The sequence below is a fragment of the Excalfactoria chinensis genome, chromosome Z (genome assembly GCF_039878825.1).
Source record: "Excalfactoria chinensis isolate bCotChi1 chromosome Z, bCotChi1.hap2, whole genome shotgun sequence".
Lineage (NCBI taxonomy): Eukaryota > Metazoa > Chordata > Aves > Galliformes > Phasianidae > Excalfactoria > Excalfactoria chinensis.
Window position 1 is genome coordinate 37,105,636 of NC_092857.1, and position 25,333 is coordinate 37,130,968.

At 38.5% G+C, this 25,333-nt stretch overlaps 1 protein-coding gene across 7 annotated transcripts in view; it reads right to left on the reverse strand.

Annotated features, from left to right (window-relative positions):
* The window catches only part of NTRK2 (neurotrophic receptor tyrosine kinase 2), a 202,265-nt gene that overhangs the window by 136,430 nt on the left and 40,502 nt on the right, over positions 1-25,333 (reverse strand). For all 7 annotated transcript variants that reach the window (XM_072359872.1, XM_072359865.1, XM_072359866.1 and 4 more), the window contains exons 6-11: positions 24,917-25,053; positions 21,831-21,963; positions 19,686-19,985; positions 14,480-14,512; positions 9,899-9,999; positions 7,992-8,091 (exon numbers count right to left, since the gene is read on the reverse strand). In XM_072359872.1, coding sequence (XP_072215973.1) covers positions 7,992-8,091; positions 9,899-9,999; positions 14,480-14,512; positions 19,686-19,985; positions 21,831-21,963; positions 24,917-25,053 — 804 coding nt within the window. The remainder of the gene's footprint in view (positions 1-7,991; positions 8,092-9,898; positions 10,000-14,479; positions 14,513-19,685; positions 19,986-21,830; positions 21,964-24,916; positions 25,054-25,333) is intronic.

Below are 25,333 nucleotides of genomic sequence, written 5' to 3' on the forward strand. Positions count from 1 at the left end.
GGCAACCTTCTACAGTGCCACATGCAGCTGGATAGATGAGCAATGGATGTAATGAACCTTGATTCCAACAAGGATTTTGGTGCTGTCTCCCATAACATCCTTGTAGGTAAGCTTAGGAAGTGTGAAGTATATGAGCAGATAGTGAGGTGGACTGAGAACTGCCTTACTGGCAGAACTCAGAGGTCTATGATCAGCAGCACAGAGTCTAGTTGGAGGCCTGTAGACATCATTGTTCCCAGCTGCAGTCTTTTTCAACATCTTCATCAGTGAGTTGGATGAAGCTATAGAGCACACCCTTGGCAAGTCTGCTGATGATGCAAAGCTGGGAGGAGTGGCTGATACACAAGATGGCCATTCAGTGAGACCTGGAAAGACTGGAGAACTGGGCACAGAGGAATCTTATGAGGTTCAACAAGAACAAGTGAAGAGTCCTACATTTGGAGGATAATAACCATATGCACCAATACAGGTTAGGGGTTGACTTGCTGGAAAGTAACTCTGCTAAGAAGGACCTGAGTGTCCTGGTGGACAACAGGTTGGCCACGAGCCAGGAGTGTCCCCTTGTGGCCAAGAAGGCCAGTGGTGTCCTGAGGTGCATTAAAAGTGTGGCCAACAAGGATTACCTACCGTAATCCCCCTCCTCTGCTCTGCCAGTGAGGTCACATCTGGAGTACCACGTTAAGTTCTGGGCTCCCCTGTTCAATAAAATCAGGAAACTGCTGGTGAGAGTCCAGTGGAGGACCACAAAGAAGATGAGGGGGATGGAGCATTCCCCTTATCACAAACTGTTCAGCCTGGAGAAGACTGAAGGGGGATCTTACCAGTGTTTATAAATATCTAAAGGGGGGTGCCCAGTGATGGTCCAAGAGGCAATGGACATAAACTGGAATGCAGGACATTTTTCATGAACATGAGAAAAAACTTTTTTACTGTCAGGGTGACAGAGCACTGGAACAGGCATCCCAGAGAGGCTGTGGAGAATCATCAAAGTACTCTACACTTGCCTGGATGTTTTCTTGTGCAACCTACTGCAGGGAACCTGCTTTAGCAGGGGGGTGGACTAACTGATCTCCAGAGGTCCCCTTCCAGCCCCTACAATTCCACAATTCTATGAGACACTTCTGTTTAAAGAGGCAGTTCTGACTTGTATTTACAGCTTTTGCAACAGCCTAGAAGTCTACGTAAAAACATGCAATACCTTTTCTACTTGATTTTTTCACTCATTTATGGAGATAAAAGGCACTGTGTGTTTTTCTGATCCTTAAAGTGGAACATAATCCATGCTGCTTTCTGAATATAGCCACAGTCTTAGAAATAAATAAATGTAAAAGGTTAAAACAGTGCCCATGTGAAACAGGGAGGCATACTTACGTCACACAAGTGAGGAAGCACAGGAGAGGTACCATATCTTCTGTAAGAGAACTGCGAACAACTATGAGTCATTTGGAGAATGTGTGTTCAGCTACCCATAAAGAAAACACCTTGGGGAATTCACAGGTTGCAGTGCTGAGTCTGTGTCAAGAACTAAAACACAAAGCTGCTCCTAGCCTGAAGATATCCTTGGATATGATAAACGTATGTGGGTTTATGTTGGTGGGTGGGCGTATCTGTGTGAAAAAGAGATACAAAAAGGACCCATTCATTCAAATAAAACAATCTTATTTGAACTTCTGCCCAGAACTGAAACAAAATAAAGTGGTTTTTTTTTTGCTAGATAATCAAGTAGCTTGGCTACCTTTTCTCTATATTTTTCTCTTGAATTTTATGCTTCTCAATTTCTTCCTAAGCAGCAACAGCATTGATATAACATTGTTACAGCATTTCTTGTTCATTCTGAGAAAAGAAGTGTTATGAATCTTGCAAATAAATAAATAAATAAAGAAAAAATAAAATCTGATTAAATGCTTTTTCCAAATACTCATGTTCTAAGAGTATAGTGCTATAAGAATATACAAACCAAAGGCACTATCAGATGCATTAAGATTAATCAGATGCAATTGATAAAAAGTTACTCTTGTGTGTTCTTGCAATATCAGACAAGAAAGAACAAGTAGTTGGCCCAGTTTGGGGAAAGTTCAAACAATTATAAGAAAACTTGAAAAATGGTATGCATACTTGTAGTTTTTCCTTGTGTGGCTCTTCTAGACACACATTTACCTGGAAGAGTACTAATTTTTTTTGTAATTTCATCCATGCTACTTTAAAGGACACAGCTCCACTTCAGGAAGCAGAACAATAGCAGCTGCAGAGAGAGCTAGAGCACAGTGTGCTGTGCAAAACAGTCTCTGAGCTCATAGTGAATCTTTCCCTGTGGTGTGAAACTCAATACCAAAAGCTTTTACAGGAATGAAACAAAAAAAGGCACTCCAACTGCACTCGGCATCTGCTAACAGAATTCATAAGCAGCTAGAGTCGACAGGCATTAAAAAACACAACATTATGAACCAGGTAGTTAGAACATTATCTACTATTCAGGACAAGCTCAGGGATTCCCAACTTCAGGGAAAAAAAAAAAAAAAAAAAAAAAAAAAAAAAAAAAAGAGTTCTAACTTAGAGTCTGAAACAAAAATTGATGCAATTTGACCATAGCAGGAATCCAACCTTTAAAAGCTGAGGAATGCAAACATGCGGAAACTCACATAAAGTCTCCCATGCATTGTAAAAAAAGTGTAGCAAAGTCCTAAGTAACATACTTGTAATCCCAGTGGTGTTACTCAGCTGAAATTCACATACCTGAATCACATAATTCTCATGAAAAAGATGCCACTTTACTGTAAGTAGTATACATTCTACTTTAAACAAAAGGAAAAGAATATATTTTGCACTGTAAGTGTAATGGAACACTGGTGCAGCTTGCTCAGAGACACTGTGGAGTCTCCATACTTAAAGATCTCCAATCCTGGCTGTACACGGCTCAGAGAACCCTGCTGTAGCTCACTCTGCTTTGAGCATGGAGGTGTTGGACCAGACTCTATTCGGAGTGACTGTCAATACCAGCTGTGCTGAGCATCAATATGAGGCAGACCAGACTGCAGGAGCAACAGAAGAACTGCTAACAGTACTTCTGTCAGTAGCCCCTTCCAAATGAACCAGTTTGCTAGCTGGAGATAGAGATACAAAGGACATAATTTCTATCTAAATAGAAGGAGTGCCTTCTATTCATCTACTATTCACATTCCCACCTATGTTTTTTTTTTTTGTTGTTGTTTTGTTTTGTGTTGTTTTTTATTGTTCTTTTTTAGCACTTTATTTCCTAGCATCATCTAGTCTCAGTATTTGTCAAATGGTAATCTCCATGATTTTGCAGTAAATGGTACTTAAAGTGTTGGAGAACTGGGGCTACTTCAAATAAAAATAAATAAAATAAAATAAAATAAAATAAAATAAAATAAAATAAAATAAAATAAAATAAAATAAAATAAAATAAAATAAAATAAAATAAAATAAAATAAAATAAAATAAGCTGGCTCTGCTATTCTTTGTCCCTTCTTTTTCTTCCTCTTCCTTCACTATATCCGAATAGTTCCTTCAAACTATTTTTGCACTTGTTCTCACTCTAGTTACAGACAAACAATTATTATTACCCACATTCTCACCTACTCCCCACTGCACTCATCTTCATATTTTTTTTCCTACATGTAGCCTCCTTTCTTTCTAAAATTCTTCTAGGGCTAGATCACTATTTACTCTCACAAACAGTGCATTCTCAAAGCAACATGATCTGTGTATGGGCAAAAGTTCATATAAAAGCGTGTAAATGTTCAGGCATTGCACTTAAGAAACTGAAAGAGGAACTCTAGGTTCTGTAAAGGAAGGAGTTTTGATGCAGCATGGACATAGGCTCAATGTAGGCCAGCTCTCTGCAGTTTACATCTTTAGCTCTGACTCTTCTCTTTTGCTACTACCTTGATCAAGACTTGTTTTAGGAGCTGTGATATTGCTATAAGCTTCAATCATTATCAAGTTAGAGCCCTGGAAACTGTGATTATTCTCTTTCCATCTGTTTTCTAACCTGTCCTTTCTATATTCACTTCACTCACACTACATCCATGTGCAGTTCTTCACCCCACCTCCTATTTATCTGTTTCCACTTGAGAGAGAGAAAGGGGAATATAACAAGCACTTGTTTACTCCTATATATATAATATTCGTCAGTGTAGCAAATTCATGAAGAGCTGTCGACAAGATAATAACTCATTTTCTACAACAATTAATACAACTAGCTTTGAATACTGCAGTGAAATGAATTCGTAGTTATATGGTCCATTTAATAATAAGAATTCCCCATGACTTCATAAGTCCTTATTTATTTATTTGGCATGTCACCCACTGGCTTGCTGCTGCTTCAGAACTGGAGCTATGTTCCTCTTTTATATCCTGCATTTTAAGATGAGACTCAGGGAAACTAATAGCAGACAGAAATGGAAATCTGAGATCCAGAGACCAAATTTTATATAAATAAACAGTGGAAAGCTAGAAATGCCCAACAATATGTTCTGATAAGGTAACATGGCCCCAAAGAAATGTTTTAAGAGGCTCCTCTTTTCCTTACTAGAATAGAAGAGAGTGATGGCTTAAATGTTTTAAGATGTAAAATCCTTTATCCAGAATGATTTTCATGGATCAGTTCATAAGAATTCTCAGTCTTTGAAGTCCTTACAGTAATTTGCGTTTTGTAAGGTAATTTGTTTTTGTAAGGTACTTATAAGCATTAACAAATCAATCTTCCAAACGTCCATGTGATACATAAATACTATTGTCTCCATTACGCAATGGAGACAGACAATTTGTGTGATTTGCCCACGACTTCATGGATTGGAATGCCAATGTCAAAGAACAAAAAGTAGCTTCTTATGTCATCTTCAGATTGCTGTAATAGGCGTTAGCAAAGGGCACGGGTTGTGACGTGGCAGGACCCCCTCCCCTCTGTCCCCTGCGAACAGGGTGACATCAGATAAGCAATATCATCATTGACTTTACTGGTCTACATACTAACTACTGCTGCAACATCTTGCAAAAGCCTAAAAGCCTCATCTCTGAACTGGAGCAACCAAAAAGAGCTTTTCACGAAAACCTGTTTTCAACAGACTCTATATAATAAAGTGCTTAAAATGTACACAAGCAGAGGGAAAAAATAGATATCTAGGTTTCACCAGTTACCCTAATGTATTTTTCAATGCTATCTGGAAGCCTAGCCCACCATTCACAGAACAGTATCTTTTTTCATACCAATCGTATTTTAAATCTGCTCTTGCATGACCAGCCTAAACTAATACAGTCCCTGAAATCAATCATCAGAACCTGCTGTTTCCCCAGGTTCTAGAAGATGAGCGAAAAGAAGCAATACAAGTATTAGAAAAACTGCCTTATATGGTACAACCCAACTCCATCTAGAATCCAGAAAAAACACATACAACAGATGAACATACTCCAAGCTGTCCTCTCATCTTAGATATACAACATGAAGAGAAAAGCCAAAGAGAGTTTATTTTTACACATTGGTAGGTTTACCAGCACAGCCAATGGACTGGAAGCCTCCAGAGACATGGGGCTCCTTATCACATAAACTAGATTCTTTTCTGCTCAGGTACACTAACAGGAAGAAGGCAAGGGAAGGCATGTTGGCTCTATGGCACTCTGTGGCTGCTCAGCACAGACCTTCTGCATTGTCGTTCAGACAATAACTTATCTAAATTGGAAATAATTCTTCTGTCAATGAATTTGAAGGTATATGACTCAAGGAGTTCACAGATCTGATCTTTTTTTTCTTTCTTTCTTTCTTTCTTTCTTTCTTTCTTTCTTTCTTTCTTTCTTTCTTTCTTTCTTTCTTTCTTTCTTTCTTTCTTTCTTTCTCAGAACTTGACATTATACTGATTAATACTTAATGCAAAAAAATTCTCTTCACCTTTGCATTATTTTACTCACACTCAAATACCTCAAAATATATTTATCCAGCAGACTTTTCAAAGCAGGTAATATTATTATTCTGGTCTGACGTATCAATATCTGGTGCTATGATCTCAGACCATTAAGTATTGCCTTAATATACTTAGTAATATTAACTGTATTAATTAAGAGAGTGCGTCTGGTATGCAGTGTCATGGATGGAACCATACTTGGAAGTTCAGGTGTGAACGCAGACTCTGGAGGAGTTTGAGATTCACATCACAGATGATTGAAGGTCATTCTTTTCTAATGAAACATTTAACAGCTATTTGTAGCTCACAGTGACATTTCACAATTGTCGCGCATACCATGCCGGTGATTAGTTTCTGAAGGAATATAAGTGAACTGTGAACTTGTATCACTGCTCTTGGTAACCACCATTGGTTATGTTTAGAGAACAAAATAAACTCTACGCATGAGGTTGCTGTATCTTCGTAATTTCATATAGTCATGAGAAAGTGTACCCTTACTAAAATATGACCTATATAATCAAATTGTGAAAAAGGAGCTACCAAAGTCAAATTTACTGATTACATAAGATGGTTATTTTTGTGCAAAAAGGTCTACTTGAAGATACCAAAACTCAACTGCCATATTAAGCGCTCCCAAAAAGGTAATCAGATTTCTTGCCAGACAAAATAAATCTCTGTACATTCTTCCTCAGGGTAAAGTTTATTTCCTAATTTCTGCAATGTGTTGAAATACATGTGCAAATTTTGGAGAATGTAATAAACACTTGGCATTAAAGAGATAACATTAGACACTGCCAGTCACTGCTCTCATTCAGCTTCACTAACTTGCAGTCTATTTGCAATTCGGAAAGCTCTGTAAACAAATAAAATTTACATTTAACATTTGTTCAGTTGTTGGAAGTTTTTTATAGTATCTGGCCAAGATCATGAGCTGCAGACTTAATGTTGTTTTACAAGATACTTTACAACTACTGATCTCTTTCAATGTTACCCAAAGACCACAACAAAAGGAGGTGAAGGAAAAGGTTACCATCTCTGGACTATCTAAAATTCTTCTCTGCTCAAATCTCATGTGCTCCAGGAACTCTTTTCTAAGCAGAATATAGAAACACCAAATACACAGTAGGTATCTCTGAAAAGAGTACTGCGAAGTATAAGCCAGAGTCACCAAAATTTGCACCCATGTGGTACTATATCATAAGTAGTACTGAGAGGAAGAACATCCTATTAGGAGCCCAACAAAAGTCTAGTTACCCCTCTCTACAGAGAGCCTCAAGTACACATCATAAGAACATCACTTTTGTGTGCAGTAAAGAAATATTTCATCCTCATTTTAATTTGCTTTTTTTTTTTTTTTTTTTTTTTTTTTTTTTTTTTTAATTTCAGTTCTAATGATATCTCCAAATTATGATTGGTGAGATCAGTAAAATAGTACAGTAATGGATTAATAGCCCTTTGTACACCTGCGTTACACGTCCCTCCATCAAGTTGTAAATTTAAAAAAATGTGTGAGTGGAAATGCTGAGATGTCTCCAACCCAGAGGGACATGACCACTTGCTATCCTCTCCAGCTGCCACTTGCCAGTTTATATACAGAAGTTCATGAAAATGTATCAGTCAGAAGTTGTAAGACAGGAGGCACTGCAAATCTACCTTCTACTTTTACCGTTGTTTTTCTTTGCATCTATTACCTTAAGGCAACATTGCCTTATGCTTTTATGTACAGCGTAGATTCTCATCAAATACTTGTAATCTAAATTATATCAAAATAAATTTAATTTCCTATATTCTTCCTTTGTACAATATTTTACTCCAGGAAGTGTTGTATGGGGCTATTCAGTAGAATGGAAAGAAATCTTATTTGTTATTTAAAAAAGAGTAGAACAGCCTGATCTAAAATCCTGTATTTCTACCTGCATTTGTTTCTGCCTTTACTTACCCAATGAATTAATGAAACACTAGATGTGATGGCCATTCATTTAGTTATTTCAACTGTTCTTGGTGCAGAAAGCTAATGCGTAACCTTATCAATCAACAGCTATTACAGAAGACATAAAAAGCAACACTGCTTACCTTTCATCCCAAACTTAGAGTGTCTTCCAAACTTCAGAATAATGAGCATTATTACTAAGCCAGTGCATACCAGTGCTGCAATTCCCACAACAACATACACCTGTAAGAAGAGGACACAAACAGATCTATTTGTTTTGCTCTTATGAACTATCTTCAAAGACATTCATCCTTATTAACCTGGTTACGTGGAGAGATTCATTTCAACCAGGAGACATTTGCACTCAGATAAAAGAGAACAGAAAACTGCTACTTGTTGAGCTTTCTTCCACCCTAAGGAGACCTGAGATTCAGTGAACCTCTGAGAAACACATTTTCAACATCCTACATGTTCACGGTGGGGAAGGGTCACAGAGTGACATGTTGTCAGAAAGCAAGTAAGCAAAACATGTCAGAAAAGAGCTGCATCCAGTTCTGAAGCCCCAACACAAGAAGGACAAGGAGTTGCTGGAGGAGAAGGAAGAATAAAAATGGTCAGAGGGCTGGAGCATGTCCCCTACAAGGACAGGCTAGAGACCTGCAGCTTTTCAGCCTGGAGAACAGAAAGCTCCAAGGATACCTTATATTGGTGTTCCAGAGCCTGAAGGAGGCCTACAAAAAAGATGGGAAGGGACTTTTTATAAAAGCAGGTAGTGGCAGGATTAGGAGAAATGGTTTTAAACTGGAGAAGAGTAGAGTTAGACTAGATATTAAGAAGACATTAGTTACTGTGAGGGTGGTGAGACATTGGAACAGGTTGCCCAGTGAGGTTGTGGATGCTCCCTCCCCCCAAAAGCATTCAAGGCCAGGCTGGATGCGGCCTTGATCAACTTGGTCTAGACAGAGGTGTCCCTGCCTATAGAAATGGGGTTGGAACTAGACAGTCATAAAGGTTGCTTCAAACCCAAACCATACTATGATTCTATGATTTACTGTGAGAGTGGCTAAACACTGCCACAGAACACCCAGGTTGGCTGTGGAGCCTCTATTCCTGGAGATACTAAAAGCAGAGACCTGCAACTGTTGTTGTCACTCCCAGTTTGAGCCTGGGGGTGAGAACACCAGACAATTTCCAGAAGTCCCCTCTAATCTCAGCCATTCAGTGGTTCTATTATAAGAGGAGATAAGAATGCCTAAGATCCTCCAAGTATTTCAGCACAGTCTATCACCACAAAGCATCCACTGTCCTGCTGTCTTGAGACAACACTAGACAGCAGTCCCTCCTTTCCTGCCTCTTCCCAAATCACACCTGGCTCCCTGAAACACAGTGCACAGGCTTTCCTTGCCTCCTACTGCACAGGGTGACTGGTGCTGGGGGAAGCCATGCTAACTGCTCACCAGCTTCTGTTCTCCAGCAGCTCAGTAGGACAGCATGGGATGCAAGGATACAGGAGAGAAGACCCACCAATACAGCTACATGTGCTAAAGTCAAATACAAGTGGTCTTATTTTCCATAATAATAATAATAATAATAATAATAATAAAACCACATTTTAAAGATGAAGTTAAGAGCCTGAAAGCTCATTGCACCTCACCTCTCTGTGAGGAGAGGCTGATTTCAGGACTGGTATTCAAACAATTTTAAAATCACATTGGGTGTATTTGTTTTGTAAATACAGAGTTGCTCTCTTTGGCTTAAATTATAAGCAAAGTCTTGGCCTAAAAATTTACACTTAGTTGCACAGACGAGCATGAAACAAACTGACCAGCAATTTAACTTGGGAAGTAATTCACACTTTCAAAAGCTGGGGTGAGGGTCAGAGTGAGGGGCACTGCTCTAACATTTTCTTTTTTCTGAGTTTGGGTCATGGCGCGGTAATAGCTCTGGTTTGGAATAGTTTAGGGTCCCATTACAATCTCCACAGTCTCATTGGTTACATAGTCAGCAAGTCTGCCAAGATTAGGGATCAGGAAACAATGTATATACTTACAGTGATACTATCTTCATTCTCTTTGTTGGAAACATCCGGAGAAGTGATCTGATTACTGTTATTTGTGGTGTCTCCAAGATCATTAGGCGTGGTTTCGTACTCTTAAGAAAGGGGGGAAAAAGGTTGCTTTTATTATTTCTTAACTTCAGAGGGGAAGGAGTTGTCTTTATTACTTCAGCTCTGCAATAAAGTCAATAGAACCTCTCAATACATACTTGCTTTTGTATCTGGTACACTCTGGGGGAGATCCTTGTCACAGACAATTTTAAACAAATGTGTTGTGACTGACAGACTTGAAAACAGAAGCTTGCTCTCACTTCAGCTCTATGCCATCATCTCTCTATTGGAAAACCTAGAGTTAACTCCATCCATAAAGCTATTTTTATCTGTTTCTGACTTCCCATTAAAAATGAAAGAGTGCCCTCTACACTGAACTTCTCCGGCCTTGTATTCAGCCAAATACAGGACTGTCTTAGAAATTAGCTTGGGGACTTTTGTTTAGCAGAGGTGAACTCAGTAGATGGCTTTTTAGCTTGTTTATAACTATTGAATGTGAAATTGCAGTTTTTCTTAGTTTAAAAAATAGTTTAAAAATACTATTGGGTGCACAAGGGTTACAGTATTCCAAACCATCATACAGATAAAGCTTTAAAGAATGATATGCCTGAGACAGTATGAAGAAATCTGATTTATCAAAGTATTCCCACTGACAGATCTACAGGGGTGCATCTGAACTTATTCCATCAAAAGAGTGAATGGGCTTCAATTATTTATAATTATTTAAAAATGAAACAAAGATATTTACAGTCCATGATTTTCTGTCAAATTTATTCCAGTGATATAAAAATAATTAAATGCTATTCATATTAACTTAGAGATACATATATTAAAATACAAAACAGAATATATTTTAAGATTACATCTGGAAATATACATAATGTTTCAATTTTATGACTTCAGTGTGTGCAGATGAAAGAAACAAGGGCAATAACTGCATCTATTACTAATGCACCTCCAGCATTGTAATTTAAATTAGCAATTAATTGTGTATTTCTTTGCACATTCTGATTAAAAACAGTTCCATGTGCCTACAGATTAAATCATAGCCGTGAATATGAAAAATGCAAAGTGCAGAAGCACAGCTTTCACTGACCACAGAGGCACTAACCCTTGCTATTTAACATGGGGAGGAAGGGAGGGCTGCACCTTGGTAGAATTTGTCTTCTTTAGTTCCCAAGGCCATTTTGGAGAGCGCAGCTGGCACTGCTATCAACAAGCTGCACCAGGTTTTTGATCTTCATGCATTCACAAACACATTTTCTGTCTGCAAAGCACTCAGCAGTCTGCAGATTTTTTGGATGTGAACCCACACAGCTACCTCTGCCACCAGTGCTACAGTCAGTACAGTCAGGTTGCCTAATCAGCTCACGTAGTCTGCTCTGGCTCTACACCACACATGCCGAAGGACAGGATTTTTTCAAGCCAAAATACATATTAAGTCTACAGAGCTTTCATGGGAAACAAAATTTAATTTCCTGGTCCTTTACCATTTGAACTCTCCAACTCAGCACTGTATCTATGTCTATATCTTCCTCGCTGGTGAGGTCAAAATACTAATGAAAGGTAAATAAACAGTATTCCTAACTCTGGGCAGCATAAACCCTATCCAAATGGCTCACCTGCACAAGCAGCCCAGACTCTGAGGCAATGAGCTACACTGGCCAGCCTCTTACTACAGGTTTTGCCACAGCAAAGAAGGAGACTTCTGTTTTATCCATTTGTAGGCAGTGCACAGGCTATTCAGCAGGGCAGAATCCTGTTTGTAACAAGCATCTCATCTTATGAGACTGGGCTTCCTGTACACTTAGATGTTCCATGTCTTCACTAAGATAGTTTTGACCAAGCCTGTACTTACAGCAGCTTTACAACAAGACCAATAAATAAAACAAATATTTAGAACCTTCACTAGTCTCTATAATACAAATTTTCAAGAGATTTGGGTTGTGTTATTTTGTTTTGTTTTGTTTTTATTTTTTTGCTCTTAATCTTACCTGTAAATCATGGAAGGTAAATTCTGATGCTCTGTGCCGTTCTGTTCATCTTCAAATTTGTCCTAAGCTACTGGGAAGCATATCCTGAAGGACTAATGAGAGCTATTCAAAGCATTTAAAGTCTGGCCTGTGAATCCTCTGCAGTTTTATGTTAAAATGGACAAGAGAAAATGTAGGCCATTTTAGTACACTGGTGCTGCATTGCCATTTCCCACTGTCTAAATGTGAAGCATTACATGTGAATTATTGCCAGATTTTCAAGGCCTACTGAAATGGGTGAGCCAGGCAAGGAAAACACAAACAACAGCCATCCAGCCAACCAGGCTATTCTGACTAAAAAAAATTCTTGTTCCCTGTATTATGAAATCCTGCTGTAGACACATTGTATTCTGATAGAAACAGGGTCACACCTCTCAACTCACACTCTCTGGGGTCAGATTCCCTGGTGCCTTAGCACTTTATGCATCACCTGTAACCACACCAACTGAGCTAAGTCACATCTTGAGCTAGCAGCATCCTGCCACTATTCTACAAGCAAAGTGCAAAGCAGCTGGGACACAGACAAGATCTCTGCAGTAAGCACCAGAGAGTCATCCTGCACAGCCCCCTTGGGGCTGAATGCTTCTGTCCCTTACGTAACCATGTTAGAAGCAGCATGTCATGGAGACATGCCTCATGAGGTAGGAGCTGAAGAAGCTGGCTAGGTGTTTTCTGCTCGGCCCCAGGTTGGAAACACTGCCTCCCACTGCCTCTTCCCATGCAGCACCACAATAGCTCTCCACTTTGCCTTTTGCAGGAGGCCCACACTAGCCATGGCCCCAAGACAAGAACCCCAAGATAACACAGCATGGCACAGGCTGCTGCTGCCTTACTGGATCTGTTTCCCACAGTATTTTTATAACACTTAATGGGAAGCTTTTGGAAACCATCTCATGGGGAGTGCAGGGCACAGAAGTTCAGGTCCTGAGGGACAGCCGGGGAGGGAGTGGGCCATAAACCTTCCTTTTAGCACCATCCAAGCTGTGAGTAAACACTAGCAGAGGGATCAAGCCATCTGAACTAGAGTCATGGAAAAGAATCTGTCTCCAGAGGGAGCCAATCCCAGCGGGTCCCTGTCCTCAACACAGGCCCTGGTTCTCCACAGAAGTGAAGGAGTTTCTCATCTTTCCAGCCTGCCTTATATATTAATCTCATCAACTGGGCTTGTGAATTTGGAATAATTAGGGAAACACTCTAGACTGCAAAGTGTTTCTCACAGCAAGCACTGAGTCACTGAAGCAAAGATCAAAGACAGCTATTTCAAAAAGCAGAGAGAAAAGCCAGAAATAAAAAGGAATACTGCTTTCATCAGAACAAGATCTTGCTGGCTCAGATTCACTTGCACAACTCAGGGCATACATTTCATCAGAGTCTACCAAAGTCATTTGAAGCACAGTGCTCACATGGTGAGAGACAGACACATGCACTAGGACCCAGACAAAGAACTCAGAATCAAAATCTTCATGTATGTAGCTTATGTAATAGAATTAAAGTCAGAAACTCTGCCAACCACCACCACCATACGCACCCCTCCAAAAAAATAATAATACTTTGTGAAGAGAAGAAGGGGAAATGTTCAGTATTTCTGAGCACTTAAAGCCAAAATGATGCTTCAATTGCACATTTGCTAAAGTTTAATGACATGGAATGGAATCAAAGCAACAACATTTAAATCAGCTTAAAGAAACTTGACTTATGGGCCATTTCATCCAAGTAAGAGTACTCCAAATAGGATGAATCTCACTCTGGAAGCTAAAGGTTGCATGTGTATGTTAGTTAGGATGGACTTCATGATTACCAGAACCGTTATGTGAAACTAGCTGGTTGTTTTTCTGTTTGTACTTTCTATTCCAACGCATGGTGACATTCACTAGGCACAGTCTAAAATATTTTGCCTAACTAAAAAGATAATGTGAACAGCATGTCATCGAATCTTCTGGCACTCACTCAGATATCACTGAGCCGATGCTCTGCTTACGCAAGAGAGATTAAGGAAGGTACAAATGAGAGGGCAGAGAAAAATAAATTGCCTACAGGAAAACTTACTTGTGCCAATTTCATTTCTAAGTGGGATTTAGGGGTACATTTTTGAAGGCTAAACAAGTATGGAAACATTCCTGAAAAATAAATTAAGTTACATAACTAGAAATGATGAACTTCTTTTCCTCCTCAAAATGCCTCACCAAATCTCATGTCTGTGAGCTACATCAGACAGCTGTCACTCTACAGGACCAATTGCAACCATTCATCACAGTGGATTTATGCTTTTCCTAATGTAAATCAAAAGCAGCAGGACAAGTAGAATTCCATATTGCCCTCACTCATTTTAAATATAAAGCAGGAGAAGAACAAACAACACAAAGTACCTTTTAGAATTCTATTGTAATGTGTGCCATTTTAGTTTAACTGAACCTGACATTCAATCTTTTAGTAGTTTGAGTTTCTTCATTTCTACCATTAAAAGAAAAGAAAAAGAAAATAAAATATATACCATAAACGTCTGGATCCACAATTGGGCCACTACCTGTACATGGAGAAAAAAAAAAAAAAAAAAAAAAAAAAAAAAGAAAAAAAAAAAAAAAAAGAAAGAAAGAAAGAAAGAAAAAGCCTTTGTAAATAGATTGCAAATGCTGGAATAACAAGAGTTTCTTTAGTGTTTTTTAAGGGTTGACAAGTTATTTGCAATAGCAATTATCAGTACCTACAAAAGTACAAAGCAGCATCAACATATTGCGCTACCTGTTTATCAGATTACATTAAAATATTTTATAGCTATCCCCAGTGTTAACACTTAACTTCATATGAAGCAGCTAACACAGAGTATTGGCTCTGGTAAAGTCAGAAATATTTCCCAACTGGGCAAAATGCTGTCAATGCATACCTGAACCTGTGAAACAATAACTATTCTTGTTGGAAATCAATGATAAATATCTCACTGACTTTAAGTGGAAGCAAATTTCAGTGGCAATTACAATCACTGGCTCTTACCTGGTCAAAAAAAACTTGCAGTATAAGCACTGTGAGAGCAAATTACCTTACAGTTGCAGCACTGTGAGTTGTCAAGGTAAGAACTAGTTAGCAATGACCTAAGCATCACCATTTCATTCACTCTGTGAACTGCAGGTAGAACTCAGTACCGAAAGAGTCAGATCTCCCACATGCTAGCTTTTACAGAGGCAAAAGGACCCATCTAAACTACTCTTTTCTAAATTTTACCAGTTCCAGTTTTCAGTTTTTTTCTAATTGACACACATATGAAAGGCTAAGCACATATGTGAGCATAATGCACAGAACGCCCACTGAAATTAGCATAGCATTAGACGGTTCACACTTTGAAAGATATTTGTATTATATCTCAACATACCCATTCATCTGGCCTATAAAGATTATGTAGTAGGATCCTAATCATCTCTTCTATATACTCACTCTTTGTTGTTTTGGAAATAAAATTAGCAGATGGTTAAAACCTCTAAAGATGAATCAAACTTCAAAAGGCATAATTCTTATAATGTGCAGTAATTCCACACCAGTGGAATTACACTGGCATAAAGCCACTGTCAAGTATGACTAGAACATAGTTGCTTATGCTTACGTCAGCACAACGTGAGAATCTGTGCTGAAAATACAAAACAAAATGTTGCAAATTATTAGTGGAATAGCAGCAGATAATTAGGTTTCCCTTTAAGTACATCTGAAAATATTCTACATAGATCATTCTGAAAGTAATACCACCTATTTATTTCCATGGAAACTACAACATACAAAGACCACAGTAACACTATTTGATAGAGCTACAAAACATTATTCTTCAGCATAGTCACTACCATTAGCTATTCATTTGTCTACGTGCCACACTCATCAAAATCTACACCAGTGGAAGTGATCCACTGTTGCTGGTGCTGAAACACAACACCCATCACCTCACTGTGCTCACTGTGTTCACATCCACTTGCTCTCCGCAAACGATCAGCAAGCACCAATGAATGTGACTGCACCCCTGCTGCCATCCATCACACAGCAACAAAGTGTTAAGAAATATTATTAGGAAGGTTCAACCCTTACTGCCATACCACTAACAACTGCCTCTGACATCATGGGACAGCAAAATAAAATAGGAGGCATTACTTTCAGAGCAGATCTGGTAGTATCCAGATACATAGCCAAATAGACCCCATAAGAACTGCTGTGAAAATAAGCAGGAACAAGTGTCAAGTGAAAACAGCCTGTACCACTGTCTGTGCTCAAGCACCTTCTGACCAGGGATTTCCTTCCATAGTTAATGGATTCAATTTTTCCACTGTAAAACATCTGATAAAATATGGTATTCCTAATTTACTTTGGTAATCTGAAGGAAAAATAACAACAGTGACAAAGCTCCAAGGCCTTTATTTCCTGAGTTACATGGCAACTTTTTTGTTACTATTTACAGGAATGGGGCTGAAGCTGCCAGACTAGTTTAACCCTTAATTCCTGCCAGGAGCATTCAAGCTAGGAAGTCATTGACTCCATTCAATACCTTTTATATAACTAAATACTTCAAATAAAGTTGCAAAAATCAGGATGCTGGACCAAACCCAAGTTTCTCTTTAGTATTCCCTATTTAAAAACACATCTTCTCAATCATCAAAACATCAGTTTTAACATTAAACTTCACCACAGTAATCTTGCACATTTACATGCAATTAATTATTTTTAAGGCAAACAGAGAACAACATAGTTATTTTGGTCCCTGTTAGAACAGGTTGTTGCAAATAAGCTATTAGTGATCTATGTTATTCACTCGCATTCATGAAGTACATTAACTGCACTTTGTTTTTGTGCTTCTTTCTTTATGAAATTGACATTTTCAAAATAAAGCAGCAGCAAAAGACTTAATCCAAAAACATACTTTTGCAAAACAGACCCACGTTGTTATGCCACATAAGCAAGATGCTACTTCTAAGGCATATTTAACATATTCTTTTACTTTGACAAGATACTACGTGACTTGAATTCCTCCAGCTGAATTTTACTGCATAGGGTTGGTAGATGAATAAGCTTTCTTAAAAACAATTATTCTTGGTAAAATTCTCTTCAGCACTCAGTAGATGTTTTGGATCAACTTTGGCAACAGCTCTCAGAATAAAACATGAATGTTTCCTGCCTACCATTTGCCATAATGTGCTCTCAAATAAGCAAGTTATCCTCAGCAAAAACAGCTACTCTGGAGTTCAAGAATTTTAGCAGATTAAAATTAGTTAAAAATCTAGCAAGCAAAGCCTGAAATTTCTCCTTCCAGACTTCAGCATCTAAAGCAAAATTTTAATTTACAGCATTAACTGTAATGTCATTAACACAATCAAACTTCACAGTGGTATTTCCTTCCCTCTCCTTTATGTGCACTGTTGATGCTAGGAATAAGCTTTAGACTTAGTTATGTTTATTTTAGGTAGATGTATAACTTATCAGTGAGGGTTCTTTAAAATATTTTTATTTTTTTACCCACAGTGCATTTGCCTGTAAGTGATGTTAATAACCAGAGAATCAGTTCAAAGCTCAGTGAGGGTGCCCCACCCCATGAAACATCAGGGCTGGTATTTAATTCAGTCATGAAGGCATGGAATTGAACATAATACCAGGGTGTGGGCCTTAATCTTCATGCTTCATTGTACAATATGTGGGCCAAAAGAAGAAACTACACAGTAACGACAGCACTGAAAAAGTATTTTGAGAGTTTTGAAAAATCCTGACAGAGCTTTGAATAGTAAAAGTAAATAATAATAACAATACTATGCATGGAGGATTTTCTTATTTTAGCCTTTGTTTTTATGACAACTTCAGTAGGTGAGACAAAAATGTAGTGAAATATTAGAAAGCTCAATGTCATTATCACAGAAAAAATGCCCTCTAACAAGACCAAAAAAAAAAAAAAAAAAAAAAGACCATTAGAAAGCTAACTAGATAAGCAATTTTGGTGTTAATTTTTAAGGCTGTTTTGGAGAAATTAACAATGCATGAACTGATTTCTACTGCAGGTATGTCCTGTCAGTAAGTTTAGTTTTCTCATATGGTTTTTGTGAAGCTTAATCCATCACAGAGCTTGGAAATGCTGAAAACCACAGCACAGATTATCTCGGACCCAAATTCCCTAAGAGTGTAAAAACAATGGAGCAAACAATAATACTATCTTTCTAATTGGGAGGATGCCTCCTGCTCTGTTTAGTGATTTTAAAGGCTGGGAAATCTTCACTGTACAGGAGAGAAGCACAAAAGCAAAACAGAACAGTAAGAGGGATATGAATTGAAGTCAAAAAATGATAAATTATTACAAGTGTATTAGAGGAACTGTTATTCTGTTAAGAAAATGAAGCCAGGTTCATAATAAATAGAGTGTGACAGAGCTTCCATTGCACAGAGAACATGGAGAAGGTGAACTGTGTTACTGAGCTGTTACAGCGCAGTATCAGAGGATGCCAGTAGCTGGGATCATGGCATGTTCTTGTAATGAGTCTATTTAAGGAAGATCTGCAGAGAAGAAGAGAGGTCTAAAGACAGCAGGAGTAAAGAGGCCCTGGCTGTATCTGCTCTTCACCTTCCCTTTCTAAAGGGGAAAGAAAAGGACCTGCTATCTTTTGCCCTGTAGCAGATCGAGCCGTTAGGTGCAAACGCTAAGTACAGACCATATTTTTACTGTCTCTAGCCTGCCTGCACTGCTGAAGAGATAATTTAAATATTCACATCTTCTTCTGTCAGTTAACACTGGCAGTACACATAGCTGTTTCAGAAAAGAGGGCTTTTTATATTCTGTGATTAAAAAGTCAAAGGTACACATATGCTCATATTTTCAGATATGACTGTGCAATTATTTGCACTAAAACATGCCTGTATTTCACTCCTGCTGTGCAGGGTCCGCTCAGAGGTTCTTATAGATAGAATAATAAATTTGCACATGTGTCTTCATTCTCTTAAAGGCACTTCATGTACAGCTTTGAAGATGTAGGGAAATATCACACCACAAAGAACATCAATCACTGGCAGCAGTCCCTGCAGTTCATTGAGTTAGTCTACCTTGAGCCCGATTATATACAGCTCAGGAGGGCTGAGGCAGAGCCTCTGGAGCAGGAGATGCACATAATTAACATAAACCATTTTGAGCACAGATATTCATAGGCACATAGGTTTCCAACCTCGGCTGAAATGAATGAGAATTGACACCTAAATGCCTGTGAAGACCTGAGACTTCCACCATCCCACCTCAGGGTTACTTGTTTTCTCTCCGGCTCCCTCTGGTGTCCTAAATAATCAGTTGTTATCAACTCAGAGGACTGCAGTACTGATTTTGCCACAATTACACTAGACACTATGTGGGCACCCTCTGTCCTTGGATACACTGCCTAGCTGAATTCAAACACAGTTTAAAACACTTGTGGAGTGCCAGAACTGGCACTCTGTGCTTTCCAGGATGAGAACTGAGGCTTGAGAAAACACTTGAGAAGCAGCCACCTTTCTCAAGCCTCAGCTAGCACTGAGGAGGTAACCCAAAGGAAAACTTTAGAGTAGCACAGTCTCCACAGTTAAAGAAAAACATTATATCACAATGGATTTTGAAGACATTCACCCACAGATAGAAATAATAAGAATAAGAATCCAACAAAAAACTTGCTAGAAGTGCATTCTCATCATTTTACAATGGCTAACATTAAAAGAATCATACTCACCATCTCCAGGCACTGACATGAAATGTGCATCAACCCGCTTTTCATCCTCTCCATATTCATTCTTGGCCAGTAAGGTATAAGCACCATTGTTCAAGTGGGTAGGGTTGTCCAGCTGAAGGCAGCCATGATATTCACTTTGATTGATAACATGTATTTTAGTACAGATGTATTCGGACTCATTCAATATAGCTCCTTCATAGAACCACTGCAATGTGGGCTTAGGGTTCCCTTTCACAGTGAATGGAATGCACCAGTGGTGGTCCGGGGTCGGAGATTCAATAAATGTAATATTTGGTGCAACTATATTGGGGAAAAAAAAAAAAAAAAAAAAAAAAAAAAAAAAAAAAAAACCACAAAAAAACAACATCATCAGAATATCTGGAGCATGTCTTTTCCCCATTCCCTTAAGTCATATTTTTCATTCACAAGTATCACAGGAAGTAACTTGAAGGAATGATACCTATTCACATCTGTATGGGAAATCACAGCCTGAACCTCTGATTAATCAGCTGAGGCAAGTGTTGGGTCAGCTATGGGAGCACAGGTGAGAGTAATCTAGCTGTGCTCCCAGAAGGGGTGGAGCTCAACTTCACCTCCTCTGAGACCTCATTTAAGGGCTGACCCCCACTGAGGCAGCATCTCTTGGGGATTGCTCCTCAGTGGAGACTGCCCCAGCTTTTCCAGCTAAGGCATTGACATTGGTGAGTTTTCCTTTGCAAATAACCTTTGAATATTTACCATCATCTTTGTTAACATCTTTGTATTAGCCACTCTTACAACATCACACTCAAACAGGACGCTCATCAGCTCTGTGTAGGTTACTATGATTACAACTGAAACAAAGCCATTTTTCAGAAAAGAAAAACTATTTTATCTGAAAACTGAACATACCTGCCAGGTGTGGGAAATTCAGTTTATGGAGAAGGATAAAAGAGCAATTTTAGCTTTACTCTGCAGAAGAAAATGGTGCAGAACAGGGCTGATTGAACAGAACAGCATTGAAAATATGTAACAGTTGGCCCAAAGCAAGCAGTACTGGAAATATCCTCTGCCAGGAATCCAAACTTTCAGATGATTTCCTTCACAGAATCAAAGCCAGTACAGATGACTTCATTCCCTGGATTATTCTGTCAGCGAATGACCATTTTCTACTACATGTTTTCTCATTCTTTATTCAAACCTGCTAAATGTCTCAACTTTACAGACTTGTTCTGTCTCCCTCAGGAGACTATTCCAACACCTTGCTCTTTATTTCACTATTGGGAAATTTTCCTTGATATTTATTCTTAACTGCATCCAATTTCATCTAGTTACATTCTTTTTTATCACTCATAACAGTGCCAAGCTCAGAATCTCATTTACACTGTTGAAACATTTCTAGTTTATGTTCCTTCCCATAGCTATTACATATCCAATTTCAACCTACAAGCCATTTGAAGTAGATATATAGTGATTTTTTTTTTCTAATTTTCTCTGTCATGAACACATACTGAGCAAAGTTTGCCATCCACAGAGAGTTCTGTTCCCATCTTCAATTAAACAAAGGGTTGCAACTTGTGATAAAAAATGCTGTCTAGTTCACACAAAATGAAATCAGGCTGGGATCTTAGATCGAAGCAGCCAGTTTCTCCATATCACATGCTCCTTACCCCCTCCTTGGCCCTGACAAAAAGCACATTATTCAAGCCATGACAAATAAATTTACATCTGACAGTACAAACGTTTCAAATATATTAATTTCTGAACAAAGCAGTTGTTGCTCTAGATAATTCAGACTTTAACATTTGTAGTCTCTTAGGGTTAATTCTATGCATTCATACTTCTTAACTCCTAAGATAGTGTGTATGTATATGCACACCACTACAAACCTTCCCACACTGGCAGTGGTTTTCAAACTACTGTTTACAGGTTGACCTAACTGAGGATGAAGCATTTAGAAATATATTCTTGCAGAACTCAGAGAAGAAGAAGACAAACTCAGCAACTTCTGGCTGGGATGTTACTCCCATTACTAATGGCAGTAGGTTGTTCACATGCTTAAATGGTGCTCCTGTTTTAGTAACCTGTGCACCCCAAAGACATCTATACCCAAAAGAGCTGTTGCTAATGGGGTTTGGCCTGCTGCATGAGGGCCTAGGTACGTACAGAATACGGTCAGTTCAGCAGAGGTTTGGACCTCTCCCACAATGTTCTCCGCCACACACGAAATCCACAGTCCGCTGTCCATGGATGAAACATTCTTTATGGTTAACGAGGCAGGATTCTTACTTGTGTCACTCTACAAATGATCAGAAAAACATGCATGTATCAACTGCAGTCTAAAGAAACAAGGGAAAGGCAGGGAATCACTAGCCAGAACTCAACAGCATTTTTTGCTTTCTTTTCTCCTTAGTTCTATCAATCTGTAATTAATCAAAATGCTACTTTGGCATCCTATCCAGCTGACATAAAATACAGAACCAACTGAAACTATCAGGGGCTGAAGTTTGAAAAGTGCAGTCACGCAGTAAACTCTGCACTCATCCACTTCTCTGTCCTGTCCCTGCCAGTTCCTGCCTTTTCTGAACTCTTCTTCCCCTCTAGACAAATGTTTTCTTCTTCACTCATAGCCTTGTTCATCCCTCTCTTCCACTTCATGACTGATTTCTACGGTATGTTTCTTCACTTGAACTTTTTCTTCCTCCTTCCTTCTCTATCTTTGCTTTGCTCATTCTTTGGTCTCCTTGCATTGTGTGACAATTTTTCTACTGCTGCGTTCTGAGCTCTGGTAAAACACGGTGTGTCTTCCCTCATCTGTTCCCTCACCGAACTTCTCTTAAAATCTTCTTCCTCTCATAAAACAATTCATGAGAAATGACATACTTTCTAACACTTAAACTACTGCCCAAGTACTATTTTATGTGTTTACATACTAAGGCTAATTAAAGTAAGAATTATAATTCTTAGAACTCTTGATTATTGTGATTCTTAGAAAGTTCACAGCATGTTTATAGCCTGAATGCCATATTAAATATGCAGTTATGCTGCACTTGATAAAGTGAACAGGACTGCACTATAAAAAAAATAGTAGCTAGCAAAACTAGTTGTCAAAGACAAGGTTTTCTTAAACAAGGTCATTCACTTGATCTCCAAATAATAACTATTTCCACACTTGAATATTTCATAAAATGCAAAGCTACTTTCTTAAAAATGAATATAATCAAAACACATTTAGAGAATAAGCAATAACTTGAATCCTTTTTTTTTTTCTTTTTTTTTCTTTTTTTTTTTTTCTTTTTTGAGAACTCCTTTTGAGGTACTTTTCTCAGTGTACACATACACATCAGTGCTGCACAAACAAATAATGCACAAGTAAAAGCAGTAGCTTTCAGCAGCAGTCAGTGGGAATGCACATGAATGGTTCTGCATACAGAACTGGAACTTTGAACCTTGAAGTGACACCTTAACCCCATATGAGTTAAATGCTCCACTAATATCAGTGTGACACTGTGGAAGGCAGAGTGGAAAAGCCAACAGCTCACTGTACATTTCCCCACATGCAGCTCTCAGAGACGAGCAGTACTAAAAGGAGGATTCAGAGAAGGGGCTGCAAACACAGATTCATGGCTGAAATCTATAGCAAAAAAATCAGCACAGAAGCTGAGTATGTTTAAATCTGCAAGAATAAGGTACAATTTTAACTTTTGTTAACATTCCTCTCTGTAAAACACAAAAGAGAGAAAAAGCAGGCAAAAACAGCATAGGAGGTGAAGAAAAGGGAGGCAGAAACAGATATGAAAGTGAGAAGAATGAAACAAAAACAACACTCACAGGAAAGGGAAGGATAGTTGCAAATGAGAAATGAGGTTTAAAAGGCACTCATTCTTCCGCTACTGAAAAGACTACTGTGCTCCACAGCTAAAGTTGCAACTAGGCTATGCCATGAGCCCCTCTGAAATCTCACACACAAAGTTATGCCAGGACAGAGTATTTCTGGAAACCTTGAAGCAAACTGAACTCAGCATTTCAAAGATAGGAGTGTTAAAAAATGAAGTGATCTCATTTCTTGAACAGCATCCCACATTTGTTTTGGCTCATAACTAAAAAAAAAAAAAAAAAAAATAATAAAAATAAAAATAAAAATTTAAAAAAAAAAAAAATAGACAAAGGCATAGCTCAGCATAGGTTCCCCAAACGGTTCTAATTTCTTGTCCTTTATGATGACTGGTGCCTTTGGGTAGTTTAACAGATTAGAGGAAAATTAAAAAATAAAACTAGAACTCTGCAGAATTCTTACTCATGAAATCTGAAAGACACACTGGTCAAGCCCTATGCAGACCCAATATAATAACATCAAAGCAGAAAGTGCAAAGATTAAGAGTTCCCAGAGGTCCTGGCACTTCTACACTACAGAAACAGTTTTAGAAGTATACACCTCACACTTTGCACATACTGGAAATCTTCAGACAGTCTGCATACTTGTGGACACTAGGAAGCCAATGCCAGAGAAGTGTAAATAACAGAAGGCCTTATCCATGAAAACTATTGCAATTTAAGGGGTCAGCAACTGTATGTAGAAGACACTGCTCCTCATCAGTTTCTCCATCAGAAACTGTCTTCACTGCACACACAGTCCAAGGCAAGGACACAGAACATAAAGATCATAGCAAACAAAACTCCCACTGCCTGGATGGCTTTGTTGAGGGACTGTGTTCACACTTCATAAGAAGATGCCATTTTGTTAGTAACCTTTCAATTAACTTTTAGTCACCTTGACTTCCAAGACATCGTTGTTGCTTTGTTTTGTTGAAGAAAAATGAAACAAAACACAAAATAATACTGAGAATCAAAACTGTCAAATCAACAGGTAATATGGTCACCAGAGTTTTGGCTTGAGAGTACAATACAGTTAGCAAGACAAAGCCTTTTTCATGATTAGGATATGTCAGATTTATTTCCTCCGTGTAGGTGCTGAGAAAGCACTTTTGTTTTAGTATCCTTATTCACTGTATAACCTCCAAGAAAGCACAGTACTCTCATTTACAAATCTCAAGGAGCAAATGTTTGACATTTTCCAGAATCAGTGCAGCAGTTGGCCTGGGTGAAAAGTGACTGGAAAATAAATATTATCCCAACATTAATCTTCATCTTTTTGATAAGAAATTAATTGAAGCTGGACATGAACCTTCATTCCAACCACAAACAGATATCTCTTCCCTCCAAACAGTCACCTCTTTGAATATGAAACTTACCTCATGGTTTGAAACAAGATTAGTGAGCACCCAGGACACATTAGGGGGTGGCCCTCCGGTTGTATCACAATACAGCGTGATGCTCTTTCCTTCCACCACCGTGATGTTGTAATTGCTTAAGTTTGCTGAGGGTAAGTCTATGACAGAAGCAACAACAAAAAAATACACATATGCATTTGCATCTGACAGAAATAGATGCTGTTCATTTCTATACAAACTCTGTTAAGTGCACACGCCACTAAACTAGATATTCACTGTGGCCAGTTGCCCACAGTTCAGTCAGGGAGTCCAAATAGCATCTCTGGAAACATATAACAATCTTTACAATGCTACATAACATTTTTCTGCACTGCCTCCACTTTGCATTTTAAGAAAACTTTATTGCATGTGAAAAACCATTCAGCCAATTGTAAGAAA